Here is a 19,468-nt window from a genome sequence, read left to right on the forward strand (position 1 = left end):
TAGCTGGATGTCAGTCATGTTCCCAAGAAAAGGCTGCAGCGTCAGTCTGGAGTGGCCAGCTGGGCACTGTGGTTTTGAATATAAGTCAAAGCAGGTAATAATGAAAACTATCAGGGAAACAGATTGAGATCAGAAAATTGCAAGTTAAATACCATGTAGAACTGACAACATAAGAGTAATGTAATGAAACGGAATTCTTGTAGTTAAGAAATGGGGGATTTCATTCATCTCGGTGAAATGCATATATCTGCGACATTATGGAACATAAAGCACAAGCAAATTCAAATAAAAGTAACGTGAAGCAATATCAGTACTTTATTGTAGCTTGAAAACATACGATAACAAAACTTTCAACACCGTGTTCTACAAAAATGTTGGTTTTCTTCAGAAATACCTCCCTTTGAGAGAAAGAATCTCAAATACTTTTTAATTGTCTCAAAGTGAGTAACGTCTACTTTGCCATAACACAAAATGTCAAAACATTCAAAACTCCATTAGGAGATGGATAGAGATATAGACGGGATAACATTCTGAACGAAGGAAAATATGGCCTAAGTTGGAACACTCTGACCCTTGCGCTCTATAATGTATCTCTGTCTTAATGGGGCGGTGTGCTGTGTCTTTAAAATTACAGTCTAAAGTGTGGTAAACACTAGTTTAAGAAGCAATAATGTTCAATGAATAATGTTCCATGAGGTTTTTTGTCTTTATTTACTGTAAAACAAACATGAATCTAGTTTTATCACTGTACCTTTTTAAGCTATTCTAAGAATTTCTTGATATAAGCTCACAAGTTCTTCCTGCAAGGTGGAAAATATTAAACAAATGCCCTAGGTTCTTAGCAATATGTGATCTTTAACATTTTGCTTGACAACTATCACTTGGTGGCATCAACAGCAGTTGGAGTCTGTTGCATCGTTTCTTCTCATTCGCACTCTTTCTTTTCCACTTGAGTGAGGCCACCGAACCCAATTCCTTTGGGACCAAAATTTTTTGCATAGCAAACTGCAAAAGAAGGAGGGAGATAAATAGTATTCTGAATGTTTTCATACAGAGGTAAATGACTTTTGGTTTTACTACTACTTCCAAACTTAATAAAAAGAAATCTGAAGTAGTGTTTCTTTCTCAGAAGTGTCAATAGTTTCTAATAGTGAAACTGGAACCACATATTTGAATTAAACAAAAGTCACATCTGGTCTTCTCCAAAAAAAAAAAAAAAAAAGAAACTGTATGTATTTAGGATCTAAGTAACGTTTTCATTAAAACTACTTTCCTGCTGGAAAATACTCAGTAAAACTTGGCCTGTTTGATTAATACAGACTGAGTAATAGGTCAGAAATTTTCAAAGGAGGTTAAAAGAGCTAGAACTTGGTCCAGACACTATTGATGGTAGTTTGAACCATTCCACTTTTAACTCTGTATTGTGAAGTGTGCGCGTAGTTATTTGTCACAACTCTGCTAAGGAAGTAGTAGTCGTCAGCATATTTCTCAAAATATGCTGATTTGATCACTTGCAGATGTCGGACTGCATCCGACGTCACTGAACTTGAGTATTCTTCTTTAGGAGTCTCTGAAGTGTAGCCTAGGATATAAAAACTTTGCATATTTTTCCCTTTCAGCTATTTCTAAGAGTCAAGTGAAGTCTGAATTTTCTTGATCTGAGAAGAACATCTGGATGTATAATTTAGCATGAATGCTTTGTCTTCTGTACTACCCATATAGTGGAAGTATCTTTTAACTCCTACTGGGAAGAAGTCCAGTTAGGACCATGACCTCAAACAGATGACCTTTGAAGAGCTGCATCTTTGTGGTTTGGGGTTTTTTTGTGTGGTTTGGGTTTTTTTTGTTTGGTTTGGGTTTTTTTTGAGTGAGAGAGATTATGCAGGTACAAGAGTCTGACCAGTAGATATAGCCAGTATTCCTGCTAGAAGGTCTGAGGACAGATCTGAGAGGATGTCATGTTTGTAGAAAAATTACAACTTTAAAATTTAAATGTTAAAGGTAGAAGACGCAACTGCAATGTTACCGTAGCTCTTTCCTTTGCTTTCAGAAAGTTGTTAAAAAAGACAAAATGGAATTTCCTGAAGTTGTTAAGCATGCAACAAGGTAAATCATGATGGCAATACTAGGTCTAAAAAGAGTAAGTTTAGATTGACTCAATAACCCAGTTCAGCTCATTACAATTCTTACCTTTACAGTAGAGCTCTCCATCTTTGTCTGTAACATTCGTAGATTCTAAACTCTTTCCACAGATAGCACAGCGGAAGCACGTCTTATGCCAAGGCTGAGGAAATTAAGACAATTTATTGTATATTACAGAAAGTACATGGCTAGCAGATACAAGAAGCAAAGAATTGTTGCTTTTTATGCTGTGAAAAGGTTAAAATTGTCTTGTTGGTCTTTATGCCTTCCATTTTTAGTCATTCTAGATTAGTCTTTTTTTCAATGGCTTTATGATCCCATATCAAGATCTTACCTAGTGACTTTGTTATTAATGGAGGACCGGTAAAAAGCAGAGAGCTGCAGATACTACTCTTGTTTTGGCCATTTTTTTGATGTGCAGAGATAATATTCTAGTGAGAGTTCTGGAGCAGAGAGCTAGCATGTCATGTGAGGCAGGCTTTTGTTTTTCTAGTCACATAATCTTTTCAATTTGTCTGCAATTACCACTACAAACATTTTTTTAAATTATAAATAACCCCAGAGATGTTAGAATGACAGTGGTAGAAGAGCCAGCCTGTACAGTAGCCAGGAGTTGTTCCTCGGACGTGAACAAGATGCAAAAAGTTGAAGGCGGCTTACGAAAAGCACGTGGTTTTAAACCTGAAAGTACATTGGACTCTCTAGCAATATGTTAATTCATTCTCATGTTTTCTTTGTCGAGACTATGAGTAAAAATTTCAAAGATCAGGGACCTATTAGCTGTAGTTTATCACCATTGTAAGAGTGTGTTTTGTTTCTAGTGCTGTAGTAACTACTTACTTTTCCTCCTCCCATGATCTTCTCCGCAGCATACACTGATTTGCCACAACGGGGACATTTATCGACATCTACCATCTTTTTGGCAAACTTTGAAGGATTAGTTGGTGTAGAAGGGCGAGCAGACTTTGGCGACCCCCTAAAACAGAAGTTTTCAGTGTTTCAAAATACTGCTTAAAATGTTATATTCATTCTAGAAATACTATTTCATTATTTTTTGGAAAGGGATAAAAAAATACTAAATTACTGGTCTTAGACATGCAAAAGGGGAAAAAAAGAGAAAAATGAAAGTATTCTATTGAATAGTGCGCCGTGTGGTTGAAAAGCTGATACTGTAACCGCTGATATTACCTGTTTTGGGCTGAGTACGTGGAGCTGGCAGTAGCTATAATTAAAGTATCATTAAATATTATATTTAAGGAAAAGTGGAAGTAAAAATTTTGTTTTATTGAGAGGCAAGAGGGAAAATACAAGCAAAAGACCTCTCTCTTATTTGTAACTGGCTATCTGCTGGTACTCAGTACTAAGTGGGGAAAAGCCCTTAAATTCTGTATGCAGTTGTTTCATTAGTCACTGTAGCATTTGCACAGGGAACTAAGGTTCTTAGCTGGCCTAGGGTCAAAAGCCTATCAGAAAGGTAGCTTTGCTTTGTATTTCTGGACTTAGTGCTTTCTGTCTTTGTGTTGGCTTAAAGCCTTTCACAGAACGACACTTGAATTATCAAATTGTTGGACTGCAACGGGTCATTAAATCTACAGGACAGGACAGTTTTTGATACAGGACTCTGCCCATAATGGGTTCGTATCTTACAAGGACCTACAGTTAAATACATTGTTTAAGTTTTTATTTCCTGTACAGCATATTGGTTAATTGGTTTCCTTATAGTAATACCAGAAGAAAGCATCGTTGATTTGGAAATGTGCAGCTTTGAGAATCGTAGAAAAATACTATAAAAATGTATTGTCAGAGGTAATTATGTGCAGCTAAGGCTTCTGGAAGATGGTATCCCATTAGAATTCCTTTGTTCAAACACACTCTCGGTGTGTTTGTGAGTGTTATTTGAGCCACAGGGAGGATTTAGAAACATGATTTCCCCCATTAAGAGGAGAGTTAACAGTATGTGGTAGTGGGATTATTTCTCTAACAGTAAAAGCTAACTGTATTTTAGCCTATGAGAATTTTTTTTTTTCCTGTGTTCTATGGTGAATGTGACTTTACCACTGTGCTACTAATGGCAAATAACAATTGCAGTGGATATTTATGTCTGTGGTGGCACATAAAGGCTGCTTCTGCAGAATAATTGCCCATTGAAGGAGGAGATAGTTTATAAAGAAGGCTTAAAGAGACTGAATGTCATTAAAAACTGGTAAATTACTGTGTCCACTGAAGGGAAGGTTGTAGGAAAGTCTGCTCTGCTACTTATGTTGGATGTTGTTATGGAAACAGAATAAAATACCTAAAATACCTCACTAAGTGGTAAGTAGTACCAGAAAAAGGTGCTGCCAGTGGGATTTAACTCACTGTTGCAGATTCAGGCCCAGATGGTCACCAGTATCAGTGCTGAGACATCCTGCCCCTTGTCCGAAGCCAATACCTTTGGGACCGTATTTTCTCCCGTAACAGGTTTTGCAGTAGATTTCAGATTCATGAGCTGCTACTGTGGTACTGTCCAGAGCTTTCCTGCAAGCCACTGAAAAGAGGAAGAGAGAGGCACATATAAACATTTGCATTTTCGAGTTTGAATTTATGTAGTTCAGAATAACTACAATTACTGCTTATTTTTGTTTATCTTTAAAAATATAGGAAAAGGAGGGTGTTAGCCTGTAGCCAGTGTAAAACTTCACTGGGCTGTTGCTGAAGTAGTTGTGCGTGCACGCAACATGCTGATCTTCTGCTACTCTGAAGTTGCCCTCTAATCCCAGGAAAATCATGGGCTTGTTGAGACAATTTGTCTAGATCTGTGAAGCTTAAGATGGATTTGAGATCATCATCCTAAACTCCCAAACCTTAAAAAAAGGGGGGGAAAAAAAAAAAGGTTGCAGGGGTGTTGATTCTACTGTGCATCTGCACCTTTCAAAATAGTCACTCTGACTCTGTGGTGGCTTTCTCATCTCCGCCCATGCTATTTTAATGTGGTGTGTTTCTAAAAGAGGCTATAACGTACGTACCGTGTCCAGGCAGAGACAAGCAGGACACGTTTTTTTTTTATTTGTTTGAGTTGTGGTGTAAGGCGAAGCAGTGATCCCAAATAACTGGTAGTTTCAGCTCTGTTAGACTTCCTCCAGCATGGCAAGAGTATGACTATAGCCCTTGCAAAACCGGAGACCTCTTCCCAGTCGTGTTCGTTACAGAGAATACTGCTTGGCTTAGCTCACTAGGAAAGCTCTGGGAGACTTTTGGACACGAGGTGCCGTAGGAATGCCTGACAGGCGTAATGGAATACAAGTTATATCCTCTATGGCACTGCTTTAACCCTAGCCTCAACTTAGAAGGACCAAAAGCTCCTGCGTGCTAACAGCTGCTTATTTGGGGATGGCAGTAAGCAAGTATCCATCTTTTTAGAAACACAAGCCAGACCTGGAGCTAAGGAGTGTTGCTGAGGCCGGTCTCACGCGTGGTTGGTCTGGTGGAGTGGCCGTGGAAGCTAGATTACTCTCTCCCCAGTTCTTTGCTCATTTGAACCCTGGTCAGCGTTTAGAGACTAAATTCTGTTACCGGTCCAGTGGCTCTCCTTGCTGCTTACGCATGGAAACCAGACAGTAATAATGGAAAAAAAATAGTAGCTATGCTCCTCATCTGCGTGGTGACTGTGTATGCTGCGGTGTTTTGGGAACTCGGCGTGAGACAGCCCCCACCCCGCTGAGAGAGGAGGAAGCTTTCAGTTCAGCGTGCCTATAGAAAAAGAATCAGCGTTTTGTAGTATGCTTAAAAACTAAAATTTCAACGCTTTTTACAAAGTGTTCACTATGGTAACAGTGGTTGATGGGGGGGAAAAAAAAAGTAGGGAAAAACTTTCTCTCCACTTTCCCTTGGACAAGTGCATGTCCCACAGAGGGCATTCCGGCTGTGCAGGGGCCGTTGACAGCTTGGAAAAGACAATTGCTTAGCTCAGGTAAGCAACAGAAACCTGTGGAATACACCAGTATTGAAAGGGGTTGGAAGTTCAAGCTCTAGAAGAGCTAGCTGAGTGATTAATCCCTTTTTCCCCCATGTTAATTTAACTGTCCTGCTGTGAGTCTAAAATTCATCCACAGCAGAGAATTTAAGCTGATGCTGGAACCTCTGCAGCTTTAAGCCTGTGACTGTACTGTGTAGAGGGGAAAATAATTTGCCAGGACCTTTATAGTTAATAGAACTAAAACGAGGGGCTTCTGTAAATGTGTGAACCTGATCTCCTCCTGCTACAGTCTCTTCTGCTTTGAGATGATAATTATGTTTGCTGAGGGAGCTAGGGGCTGATGGAAACTCTAGCAGTAGATAAAGCGTTTCTATTTCTGGCACCGTAGGGATAGAGTATCAATTCACCACAACAGATGGAGCAAAAGCCCTTGAAGTGCGATTGTTGAAATAACTTTGAGACCTGTCATCTGCCAACAGACACCGTTCACGGGCCGGCACGGAGAAGTTTCAGGTTGATGGCGTGAGATCCTGCCAAATGTCCGTCACAGCTGCGGTTTGAGTAAAAGCTGATGGGGAAACAAGGTAGGTAAGCAGCAGTCTGCACGGGAAAGAGGGTTTGTTGGAAAGGAGTTTCTCTCTCATAATGTTTGTCGGGAAAAACTGTGGAGTGGAGAGAGTGTGACTTACAGATTAGCTTGTCTGATTCTTACTGTGTTAACAGGTTGGTTTGAATTGTTTGTAATTTTGCCCAAATTGAACTTTTTGGTCGAAAAGTACTGGTGTGTTTTGAGTGTCTGGTCAAATAGAATGTAAAATACAAGCTATATTTTAAATGTATATAAAAGCTCAACTCAATAGGTTGACTGTTTCTGTACCTGAGATTGGGTCGGGGAGGATTGGTTTTCTTCTGTTGAGAAATGAAATCCTGTAATTGGTTCATTGAAAAGCCCATGAACATGATACAGGATACTGAGTCGTCCCGAGCTGCTGATCAGTGTGTGTAAATCGTGGGAAAAGTACAGCCAATTAACGTACCTCTCATATGCCAACTGGGCTTAGATGCATCTGTAATTTTTGACCTTAAACATACTTCTGCTGGGAATACTTTTTTTAGTATCTAACCTATTAATAATTTAGTTCAGACTTAGAAGTACAAGAGGCAAATAAAAAAAATTAAAAAACCCCCAACACCCCAAAACCAAAAAAAACCCCTCACCCAACTAGCCAAAACCAAACAAAAAAAACCCTACAACAAACCAAGCCAACAGTTGGCAGAGCTAATAGATGTATGTTGTTTGTCATGGATCATTAAAAAACCCCAAACAGTTATGCGAAGAATGAAGCTTAAATTTGTTCCAGTATTAGGTAGGAGAGAACTATTACTAACTATGCCCTATTGGGACAGCTGTTTATTTTTATTAGACACTGGAGAGTCTCCTCATTTGTCATCTTCTGCCGTATCGTTTTCTAGCATTTGATAAAGCACAAGCCTCAGTTAAAGGTTTTCTCATCATTACCACATTCGTGTCCCTCTCCCTATAGTTTCTCTGATATCTAGTATTAATTGTTGTAAGCGGCACATGCAAGCAATAAGAAGTCTCTAGTTTTCACAAAACTGAGATTTTTACCATTCTGTAAGAACTGGCTGAAGGTTGTCAATTAACTGAAAACTTTTTGAGGGAATTCTTTCTTACTTAGTCTTGTAGGCATCACTTCCAGGGCACTGGGAGAAAGGCAAAGACAGCTCAAGCATGTCCTTTGGACTGATTCTGCATAGCGCTGTACCATGTCATCTAAGCGTGCAACATCAGTCTCCTGCCTCCAAACAAGAATGCTTTATCCATCCAGGAAAGGAGGGTGAAAAATTGGATTCAATGGCTTCTAAGCTGCCATGCTGGAATTCATACTGCAGAGGCACTAAATCTCCAGCATTGTCTGCAAAATAAACTGTTCCGCTATCTTTAGTTCTTATCGAATGGTTTACTCTCTCCACAAAAGGCAAACAGAGCTGGGTTGATTGGGACCTTCTCTCTAATTTTTCAAGGGGTAGCTCGTCTGCAGGGAAAGCAAAATTCCTGGAAGCTCTCTGCCGAACATTGAGGTGCGTGGAGTAAAAGAGTAAGTGAAATGGGACTATATGAAATACGGGGAAGGAGGAGACTGAGACACTTGCAGAGTGTTGGTGGGAGACTTTGATGACAGCGGGGTAATGTCTTTCAGCTTTCCTGTGTGAAATGAATTAATGTTAGGATTCACCATAAAAGTAATCATTTCCTATAATATCCTAATAAGACGTACTTCTGTCTTATGAGGGCTGTTTGTTTAGTTCTTCTAAAGTTTTTAACTTGAAACAAACCCGTAATATGCTATGTTGTGGGACAGAAGGTCCATCTCCAGGATAACGGATTCTGGACCTAGATACCGTGATTCTGCATCACTCCGGTGTCCTGAACAATAATCATCCAATGCACGTGTGAAAAAAGAAAAGCCAAGAGCCTGAGAGGCAGATTGCTTGGGCTAAAGGGCTAGAAAACTGGCCTTGATTATTAAGAGCTGCTGTGGAGTGGCAAACTGGCATTTTGGAAAACTGCCTGCTGCTTTGGAAACCGATACGGTCATTTTCCATCCTTCCGTTACTAAAAGGATGGGAAACAGGTTTCATCTGTAGGTTTTTAGAGAGTCCCTGACCAGAATCAGTCTCGCTGTGCTGTACTTCAGGTAGGATGATTAATGTGTGACTGCCCTCTACTTCGAACTTTCCCAGAAGTAAGATACATAAACTTTACAAAACTTTCCCTGTGTGAAATTCAGTCTGATGCTGGTTGCTTCTACCGTCCTGTACGCTGTTTAGGGTGTTTAAAAGCCCGGTGTAAGTGTCCTGTGAGCAAACATGTTGAATTGGGGAAACTATGAAGCGTCTTTATTGCATGCGAAGTAATATCAAAGTAAATCTACAGCTTTAATGGAAGATTAATATAGAGCTATGGGAATACTGTGAAGTTAAGACAGTGTAGCCCAGCTTACTGCAGAGGAAGCACGTCTTGTGAAAACTCCGTCCGTTGCACTGGATTTCCTCGGCGTGGTACACGGTCTTTTCACAGGCGCCGCATTTGGCTCCACCTCCCCAGTTCGGCATCCTTATGCCTGAAGAGTAGCCTAGAAAAATCAAATTACATGAATAAATACAACAGCAAGAGGGAATTCTTTTTAACAGGACAGCTTCCTTTTTTCTTTTTTTTTTTAATTATTATTCTTTTCTCACCCTCTCCAGTCAACTGCTGTTCCAGGGTGGCCCCAACTCAGTGTTTGCTCGTGTGCATTACGCCCCAGTACTTGTAGATAATGCGGTAGCAGAGAGATGAGATGGTAGCTGCGAGTCCACCCAGCTTCTCCGTGGCTGGCCCTCTTGAGGAGGGGAGACCTGGGGAGACCCTCCTTGCTCTTGGGAACTGGGGCTGGTGTAACGGGGTTTTGAGGCACGCCAGCAGCCGGCGGGTACGACGTACCTGTGTGTGTCCCTGTGCAGCAGGGATGTATCCTATCCATGGGTGGGGGTGCTAGCTGGTGCTTTGGGGGGCAGGGGCAGTCTAAATCCTCTAAATAAGGATATTCCTTAGCTCAGTATGTTGTGATGGTAAAGATACGAAATGATTGTGAGTTGTTTCATTAAAAAGGTGCCAGGATCGTTCAGACCTCTTCTGGAGAAGTGGTTCTAGGATTTATTTTCCAACAAATAGTAATTTTATTTCGATCCTGCCCGTCCTTGTATCCCAGCATAGCCTTTTCCCCTCAGTCTTTGCTTTATGTGTGTTGATCTGGTTTTGCGAGGCAAATTTTAACGGAGGCTAACAAACACTTTGAAGTTTTACTGGAGTTTAAAAGCAGAAGTGTGGACAATATTTGGCATGAAATTTTCAACAGAACGGTGTTCTACCTAAACACGCTGTTAAGAGACAGCATATAGTACTATTTATACCTCTCCAAAGCAAGTGCTAGTTCATCCAGTGCCACATGAGCTTCCTCGGTAACATGTATAAAGGCCATTTTCTGTGTCAGTATGATATAAATTTATACAATTCACACCTGGATAATTTCATCTTGAAGTTTAACAAATGTACGATGTTATTTCAGAGGATGCTTTAATAGAAACAAGTTGTTTGTTGCTTTTCCGAATTCCTCATAAAACACCTGCAAGATCACTGTGCTGGACAGCCGTTATAAAGTAATAACAGATAGGTTCCGAAGGTCCTTAAGGCATGTTTTTCTTTGTCAATTGTTTTTAAAATCTAAACATCTGAGAAAAAAATAAGAGAGAGCAGTGCTTACTGTTCCAGTTCTTACTGTTCCAGTTACAGGTGAAATGACTTGACCAAGGTCACGCAGGAGGGCGGTGTCGGAGCCAGGAGCCCAGCCTAGGTCGCCTGACGGCAGGCTCAGTGAGTGCCCTTCCTGATGATTACGCTATCACGCATCTGAAACAGCCCCAACCTACGGTTTGCCCTTCTGTTTTCTTGTTTGAGTCATCGTTTCTGGAAAGACTGGGACGTCATCTTGTCATCTGCACATCGTATTATCGACTTGTTCCAAGCTCCTGGCGCAGACCTTCCTTGTCCTTCTTGGAAAACCAGTCACCTTCTTATTATAGTTCTTTCGAAGCCTGCTTGTGCTGTTTGTATTGGATTAAATTCACCATGAGAGATTCTCAATTAAGAAAAGGAGTTTGAACGCTGGATCAGGCCTGCTACCTGAGAATTTTCTTCTGGAGGCAAGTGAAAGAGAGAGGGGAGTTCATCACAGCAGCGATGTGACATAGCTGCTCTATGAAATAGCTTGCATTTTAGACTAACGTTTTACTATGTCTGTACACTGGACACTAATGTCCTGAGTTTATCATCATCTCAGTGACTTCTGTACTGTATCTTCTGCATTTCAGAATGAAATGAACAATTTCTACACACTAGCTGAACCTGAAGGGAATTCTTTCTGCCTACTAACACTAAAAACCATGCAATGGTATAAAAGACGCATCTGTCCAGCAAAAGGAAGGTAGCGTAGGAACGTCTGCGCACGCTGAAGCGATAGCACTGAAGACGTAGCAACATGGGCACGTTTTAACAGTCGGTGTTTGATAACAATGCATATCCAAACATCTCCGCTTCAGTACTGCAGTTGTTAGCATGTCCTTAACCCTGTATCATGACATAGTCACTGTTGTGACTGTTACCTGCGGTAGGCAGCATACCTGTCACCCTGATGCAAGATCCAATCTCTCCTGCTCTTTGTGGGCTGATCGATGCTCAGCTGAGCAAAGCCCCCCAGCTCAGTCAGCCCAGTCCTCTGCTGTCGTACAGCACCGGCACCGCTCATCTCTTTCAGACCCCGTCAGTCCTCTTGGGAGGCTGATCACGAGTCGAACTGCTCGGACAGTTAGAAAATAGTAAGGATGCAAGAAGGAGAAGAAAACTCGGCTTGCCTCTAACTCTGTTTATCTGTAATATAATGAGTAAGAGGCACAAATCTGATGTAGCCGAAATAAGAAACAAAAATAACTGTGAGAAGGAACACGCTATGAATTTGGTCCCTTCTTACTCTGTCAAGGCTTTACTGAATAGCACTGCTAAAATCTTTTTCCCATTCATTTTAAATGGGAGATAAAGGAACAGAGAGAAATCTTTCACCTAGGTAAAATCTTATTGTCTCATTCTGTACTTTCTCCTATTTTTAAAGTACTTTTGCATCGGTGCCATTTTTTTTTCTCTTACAAAAATAGCTCAAGTAATGCTTCAAACATTTTAAGAGAAGGAAGAACGATGGGAGATAAAAATCAGTTTCGTAACACTTGCTTGAAAATTAAAATGAGTTTTTTGTGTTCACAGTGTTCCCTTTCAAATCAAGTTTCCAGTCGAATCCCTTCCCAGCCGGAGCAGCACCGATAGCTGCCTGGGAGGAGGGTGGTTTGTAACCTCCAGTCTCTGTAAAACTGCTTCTGCTCTTTCAGTTCCCCTCAAAGGCACACCAAGCATTTCAATCTGTGGCAATGGGATACTTGTTGGAAAGTAGCTCTAATTACATCATTAGCTGAAGGCAAAAAATAATCTCTGAAAAAGTCTGATAATGCCTGATAGTGAACCTTGTGCTGTTACGGGCTGTGGTTAGAGCTCTTAAAAGAACCATTGCTCCTGGTGCTAAGTATAGTAACATGACTGGGCATGCATACACATTTTCCATGTTGTTTTGGCATCACCTGATGGGAAGCTGTAGGAGAAAGAAGTCACAGTAAAACGTTCCCATAAGGATACCGGCGTAAGAACGGCAGCGTATGCCGTGATGTCTGCGCTGGCTGGCTTAACAGCTGGCTGAGGTACCAGGGCAAGTCCGTGCTCTTCGAGTCCCTGCTCTGCTCATCTCTCCGAACGCTGAACTGCTGTGGCCGTCCCTGCGGATGCTGCCTGTGCAGCACTATTACTGTGAGCAAGTGAATTCCAGAGGGTATATGGCATTCGTGGTTTTCTATTCATCTAAATTAGAACGGTGGATTAAATCTCCATCCTTACAACGTGCAAATAGAACTCTCTCTCCTATTTGTCGTAGGAAAAAATTATATCCAAATTCTTAGTTTCACTTAATTTCATTGGGTGTCAGTATCTAAATCCCCTTGAAATTCCCCGAACTTTGTTGTCCACATCTGTTTAACTCTCTGTGACTGCTAACTGCGTGGTACTTGTTGTATTTTGGTGATCTAGTGGGAAGTAGAGTGGGCCCAATCTAAGTGTATTAAACATGTGACAGAGGAACTTCTGAGTATTAATATTGCAGCGTGTTGGCGGGCACTTACGGTACTGTTAAGCTGGAGGAGCGGTCTTGGTCTTGCTGTAATAGTACTCAGCAGCTCGTATCCTTCCGTTTCAAAATACAGCTACTATATGGGGTAGAATTTATACACATCAGATGTGCAGCCAAGGGTACATGCTCCTCATTATTTAGAGCTTGTAACACTACTATCTAGGCCAGCCTCAGAGCGAGGAGGTCTTTGAAGTGTTTCTGTGCTCTGCACAGGCATGAAAATATGTGAGCCGTCTTCTGTTGGGCTGTTAGTCATACCATATGAATCTGGATGTCACATAACTGTCACAGAGTGAGTCTCACTCTAGTCAGAGTCCTGTTGATAAGAATATAATCCAAAAATATGTTTAGATCCATTGATCTGAATGGGAAGCGGATGCAGTATCAGCCTGATGAAGCTGGGTAGAGGAGTAAAAGGCAGCACTAGTGCTAGACAGTACGGTGCAGTGGAAAAGATGTTGAAAGTAATTCTCGTGTTTCCTTGCTAAACACGAAGTTTTTCCCTTCTCAGTGCTGACCCATGTGCGAGGCTAGAGCTCAAGTCATATCGGAATGGACTGCAGAAGTCCCGTATCGTGTGGCTGGGAGGGTTATCTCAGGGTGCCACATGTGCCACAGGATGGCTTTGAAGGGGATAAACAGAATGGGAAATGTCGGTCTTCATGACCGCTGGTAGAAATGGGGGTAAAAATGCTGAACCAGGACCGATGGATAGGATGTGCCTTGCATCTCTCTTTGTTTTAGTCCCAGCTGGCTGTTGGGTCTAGACTCAGTTAAAAGTATAAGAATACTGATTCCTTACTTGATAAATAAACAGTCATAATACCAATTAAATCACTGTTTACACTGAAATGCAAGTATCAAGGCTACATTTGAAATGCTTTTCCCAGCTGAAGCCTGTGGGAAATGCCAATGCAGCCGGGACCTCACTCTGGTATCTAATCACGGCCCCACTGCTGACCCGTCCTGTGACCACCAGTGACTCACTGGACCGTCCTTAGTGTTACTCACCTCACCAGTGCCATGGGGGTAACGATACACAGCTTCCTTTATAAAAGTAGCCGTAAAATGCTGCTATGGTTTTTCTCTGCCACTAACGCTGACTATGTTATGTTTCATCTTGATGTGTCTGTGGTGTAAGGCACAATTCCTGCCACTGCATCTCAAAAAGGCTGAAGGTGTTTTTGTCAAAATCCAATCCATTGCAGAAAGCCTTCTCTCCCAGCAGAATAGATTCACAACAGAGAAAATGTTTGTGTTTGAAGAGTGAGCTCGTTTAATGAAAGACGCAAGATTGTTATGTATTTATAATCGTATTCCTTATATTCCAATACATTCAATGGACTATGGATGCAGATACATTTTATTAGTTAGTGTCATCCCTTTAGCCTCCACCACGGTCTCATGATGACTAACGTGTTTCCTTTATTTCTGCAGTAGACCAACACATGGAGATCAAGGGATGGCAATTTCCACACTGACACAGGGAAGTTAATAACGATTTTTCATTGACACTGATCACTCGAAGTTACACGAGCCCTTTTGAAAGATGAAGTGACTTGATATGAAGCGCGTGATGCGCAAAGCTGATAGAAAAACTCAGAGTCCTGGGTCTGAGTCCTTTGCTTTCATCTCTGCCCTTACAAATTATCTATTATTTTCTAGCGTTGTAATGCCACATTTCTTCCTTGATGCACACTTTTGTAGAAACTTAAATTGCGCCTCCAAAAAGTAAGATACCCCGACACTAGAACAAGGTGCTTAGTTCTGACTTAAACCCACCCATGCCACACACGCGTACGCGCACAGAGTTCGGTTTGATTCGTGGGGCTGGGGGACACTGCATCCTGCTGTACAAAGGACCTGTTTCTTTTTCCAGACCTAATCCTGGGCTATCAACTTGCACTTTTCCTTCCGTAAGATCCTTCTCTAAATCCTTATCTGTGCACTAAATCTTTTAAAGTGCCAAGTAAAACTGTTACGGACTGCGAAACGTTGCCGTGATGATTGATATCAGACGCAGAATTATTTTATCTACGTACAAGGCTTTATTCTTTGAAATAATTTTACCTTTAGGTAGAAAACTTTTAAAAGTAAGTAATTTTTCTTTTTTTTTTAACTATTGGGGCTTTTCTGCAGACTTGACCATCCGTGCTGTCTTCTAATGCTTGAGTGATGGACTCGTGAATTCTTTCACCCTGCCGCCTTATCTAGCTGTTTTCTGTGAGTCTGCATAGAAGTTTTTTTCTCACTTGATATAAAACCAATTGGCCACTGACATCAAATATTTTGAGGATTTTTGGGGTTTTTTTAAAATTTTACTTCTGGAATATTTTTACCTGAGAAATTATGAAAGCACATACATTTGTGTGCTTTAAAAAGTGCATGTACGAAGACAAACTATTTGTGGAAAACATAATTCTGTAGCTCTGCAACAAATTTTTTTTAAACCTTCTGAAACGTCTGTTACCCAGTTTTGCATGTAGTCAAAGGTGTATCTCATTAGCGAGGATCCCCCCAGCCCCGTTCTTGTAACACTAGTAGCTACTAAACAAGCTGAGAACCCCAGAAGAATCTCGCTTATCAATTGGCTCCTCCAAACCTAAAATAGTGCTGTCAGCTCTGTAGGACTCGCGTTTCTGTACCGTACCTACACATTTTTCATTGTCGAGCAATAAGCTGTTCCTACGGCCTGTTGGGAAAAAGAAATACCCAAACCCTTATATCGGACAGTGGTGGTAGAACGCGATATGCTCTACTTACCGGAGTCGCTTGATGTTTCTCCCCGCTTTTTAGGAACGCGAGGGATTCCTGCGCGCTTTCAATGCGGTGGCCACTGCTGTCGGCCTTATAAGCTGGGAGGGGAGGGGAAGGGAATGAGAGAGAGATTGAGAGTTGCAGGGATCTGAGCAATGCCATCGCTATCACCGAGCTGAAAATAACCTCTGACAAAAGCCTGGCATTTTGTTCCCTTATGTCCACTTGTGAGTAGGTGGACAACAACGCAGCCCCTCAGATTACGCCTAGAGGGCATTCCTAAATGCAGTCTAATAGAGCAGAAATAACGATTAAAGCTTTGGAGTTGCTACTGCATGGCTTAAATGTGAATCATAAAATAAAAGTTCCCGAAATGAGGATTTAGGCATAAACGGTCACGTTGCCAAAAGTAATTTACTGAAATAATTATTAAAAACCCCCCAAACGCCTGTTTGTAGGAACCTCTGGAACTCACCAGTTTTAAACCAAATAGAATTTCATTCAGCAGTTCACGATTTGATTGATACAATCGGTTTGTCTTTTTAGGGTACGGAGAATTACGCTTTTTAATCTTTAAATTTTTACTGCTTTTAGGTGTTAAGATGGCTAGTTAATACGTACCATATGTAGCACGTCTAATCATTGCAGTTATATTTGCCGTGCCTCGCGGAGCTCCTTGGCGATGGGTGATGCTGCAGGCATATTAAAGATGCCGCGACTAAAAGTATGAAGCAGTTAAAGTTCACTTTTTACAGTGTTTTATTGTAAGTGCTTTGAAGATTTAGAAGCTAATTCTCATTTTCTAAAAGGATGTCTGAATTTAGAAGCTTTGTTCAGGATCATGGGCGTTGCTGTGTGTGACACAAGCCCTTACAGCCTGGGCGTTACACACCAGCAGTCTGAAGCCGAGAGTCTCAACTCTGGGACTTTCACGGGAGCATAAGGAAATTAGATGCCCAATCCATGTCAGACTTGAGAATTTTGGGGCTCTGTTCGCCGAGGCTACTTTGAAAACTCTTAGGAGCCTATGGATCCATTGACTGTTGAGTCCAGCAAAGATTTTATAATGCAGAGACAGGTTCTTGACGTAAAGCTGGAGGACTATTTTTTCCTGAGCAGGAGAGCTGGACTCCATCTCTTCTTGGCCGTTCTCCCAGGATAGTTAATGGCACTCGCCTGCCTGTGTCAAGAAAGGCTGAACGCAGAGGTGGTGGGCGATGTACGTGGTACAAATGTTTCTTGTAAGGCGGCAGCGAGGAGGGACTGGGGCAGGACGGAGCTCGCTGTTGGGGTACAGGGGAAGCACGAAGAAGCTTGTAGCCGCTGAGCGTTTGCACCCTTGGTGATCGGTAAGTTAGGACCCTTGACATTTGGGGGAACTGAATCTTCGTTAATCTTTACTCATGCCACGTAGATCGTGTACTTGGATGGATTTGCGCCGTAACCAACTGCAGGGAAATCCGTGGAGTAAGATTTTGCCCTAAAATGTCAGTAAGTATTTTCCCTTTATCAGAGAACTTAAGGGGAAAAGGCAGGGAACAACCTTTAGTTTCTCGGTATTAGGTGTTGCTTCATTTCTGCACTTCTGTGCCACCCTCGATACCGTGTGCCCCTGTAAGGAAGCGAGTCTTGTTGAGAGGCTCATTACCGCTCAAAGGAGCGGTCGGACCCGTGTGGGTTAGTTGGCATTTCATATAATCCCTGCTCCACTTTGGTTATCAGGACCTGAGATTGGAGGTACAGGCTTGAAATACGCAACTGGAACGTACACATGCATGAATTTTTATATTCCTGGTGGAGTGAGAATGTAGCGTTTTCTACAAATCAAAGGGGGGGATTAAAAAACACTGCTTGGAGAACCGGAACGCAGCGTATCAAAAGCAAAGCGAGCCTGAGGATCAGAGGGACTTTCCCGGAGCTTGGCAACAGAGCACATCGCGTACTCGGCTCACGTTCGAGGGCAGGTGGGGCGGGTGGGAAGAGCAGCGAGCTCAGCTAGTCAGAGCGAAATGCGGGTCTTCTGGGGAACAGGATACTTTGAGCAGGGAAGCGGTAGCTTTTCAGCCTGCAAAATGAACAAGAAGTAGAGTGCCCGGTGTTGTAAAGCCTGCGTGAAGAAGCAAGTAACAGGAGCTTGCTGCTTTTGACAGGAGCCACGGGACACGAGGCAGCAGGTCCGAATACATGTTCAGCTCTTCAGAAGAGAGCACATTTTCTGAGACCATTTCTCCAAACCTAACTACTACTTACTGTGGTGTCCAAAAATGAAAGGTTTGTAGTTTGTTTCCCTCGAGTAATGTAAGTTTCTATAAACCTTTGCCTTTATACTTCTAGAGTGAAGTATACCTCTATACTTCTAGAATGAAATTGATGGCACATGTAAGGAAGATCAATCAATTACCACTTTGGAGAAGAAAAAGAAAAAAATCTACTCGCTGCTGCAGTGAGAATTCCTCCATTTTCCAGCTTCTATTATTCTCTCCCCTTCATGTAGAAGTATTTCAATAATAATCCTATTCTGTCTGGTGTATTTTGTATTATAAAATAATTTTGCATTATTAAAGAGCAAGCCAGTTTGTTTTACTGTGTTAGCTGTTTTAACTATGTTTTTTACCTAGTCCAAGCCTGAATCTTGGGCTTCGCCAGCGTTTCTCCTGTCCTAATTTGGACAGCCAGGCCTGTTTCACCTGGGAAGGCAGATACACTGTATTTTCCTTCCATTTGTTAGTTATTCCTTGTCATCTGTATGCGACCTGTATGAGAAGACTTTGTCTTTCTTCCTTCAGCGTAGAAGAGACTCTGCTGTACGTATTTAAGTTCAGTTGGTTTAACTTAACCTGTTTGCTATGAAATTGCAGTAGGGGAGAAACAACAGTTGGAGGCCGACGTTGATCTTGGCAAGAATGGAATCTAACAGCACAGCCTCCGTATGGTGTGAGTATGTCCGAGCGACACGGGGCTCCCTCCTTCTAGAAGCCAGACCTTACCTTGTTTGCAACAGTGGATAGCTAGTGCTTCGGTAACTGCGCCTGTGATTTCTGCCACAAACTGTTCTAGATGGTTACAAAACCTTAGGTCAAACGTTACAGAAACTTTCTCTTAGGCTTGAAGCCTCTCCAGTGTCAAGAGACCCCATAGAGCGTGTATAGTGTAGCATGCACCTGGCTCAAACTCTGAGTTTAATAGACGAGGAGAGGTAAGGAGTGTTTCTCAGAGCTTACTAAGGTTGCCTGTTTAGCCTGAGGCCCAAACCATCTAACTTCTCCGTTCTGTGACAGTTGGACAGCGCTTTCCAGAATACTCTAGGGTGATAAGGATACTCTGAATTCCAAACTTCATAACTGTATTATCCTCTAAATGTTGTTATTAGATGTCATCTCTACTGATAGAGTTCAGAAGTCAGAGGGAGTTACTTAAATCCCTTTCTGACGAAATACCATTTTCCCTTTCTCCAGAAGACAGACACACCCCTGTCTGACAAAGAAAGAACGAAGAGGTGCCAGTCAATGTACAATGTATTACTTAACTCAGGTAATTTGATTTGATCAAACAAAAAAAGTCACAATCTGAGTTTGATGTAAGTTTAATCTGAACAAATGGATTTAAAAATACAGTATAAATAATTCTTAACTTATATAAAACTTGATTAAGAATTCATTTTTTGAGTTTTTTTTTGTTTTTGTTTTTTTTTACTAACTTTACAAAAGAGCATTATTGAACATAGGAGCAAGACATTTTAACTATGGTCTTTTTGTTAAAACATAAAATA

At 41.6% G+C, this 19,468-nt stretch overlaps 1 protein-coding gene across 2 annotated transcripts; it reads right to left on the reverse strand.

The window, feature by feature from the left end:
- Positions 1-292: 292 nt before the first annotated feature.
- CSRP3 (cysteine and glycine rich protein 3) lies at positions 293-15,806 on the reverse strand. 2 transcript variants are annotated; one of them, XM_059825771.1, is made up of 6 exons: positions 15,706-15,806; positions 9,124-9,255; positions 4,501-4,669; positions 2,983-3,118; positions 2,191-2,284; positions 293-1,005 (listed from the first exon to the last, which is right to left on the reverse strand). In XM_059825771.1, the coding sequence occupies exons 2-6, from the start codon at positions 9,233-9,235 to the stop codon at positions 926-928; spliced, it is 591 nt and encodes a 196-aa protein (XP_059681754.1). In that variant the 5' UTR covers positions 9,236-9,255; positions 15,706-15,806; the 3' UTR covers positions 293-925. The 2 variants fall into 2 exon arrangements, with proteins under 2 accessions (XP_059681754.1, XP_059681755.1); XM_059825772.1 differs by lacking the exon at positions 15,706-15,806 and adding an exon at positions 12,935-12,953.
- Positions 15,807-19,468: the final 3,662 nt, after the last annotated feature.

The sequence above is a fragment of the Gavia stellata genome, chromosome 17, assembly GCF_030936135.1.
Source record: "Gavia stellata isolate bGavSte3 chromosome 17, bGavSte3.hap2, whole genome shotgun sequence".
In the NCBI taxonomy this organism is placed as follows: Eukaryota; Metazoa; Chordata; class Aves; order Gaviiformes; family Gaviidae; genus Gavia; species Gavia stellata.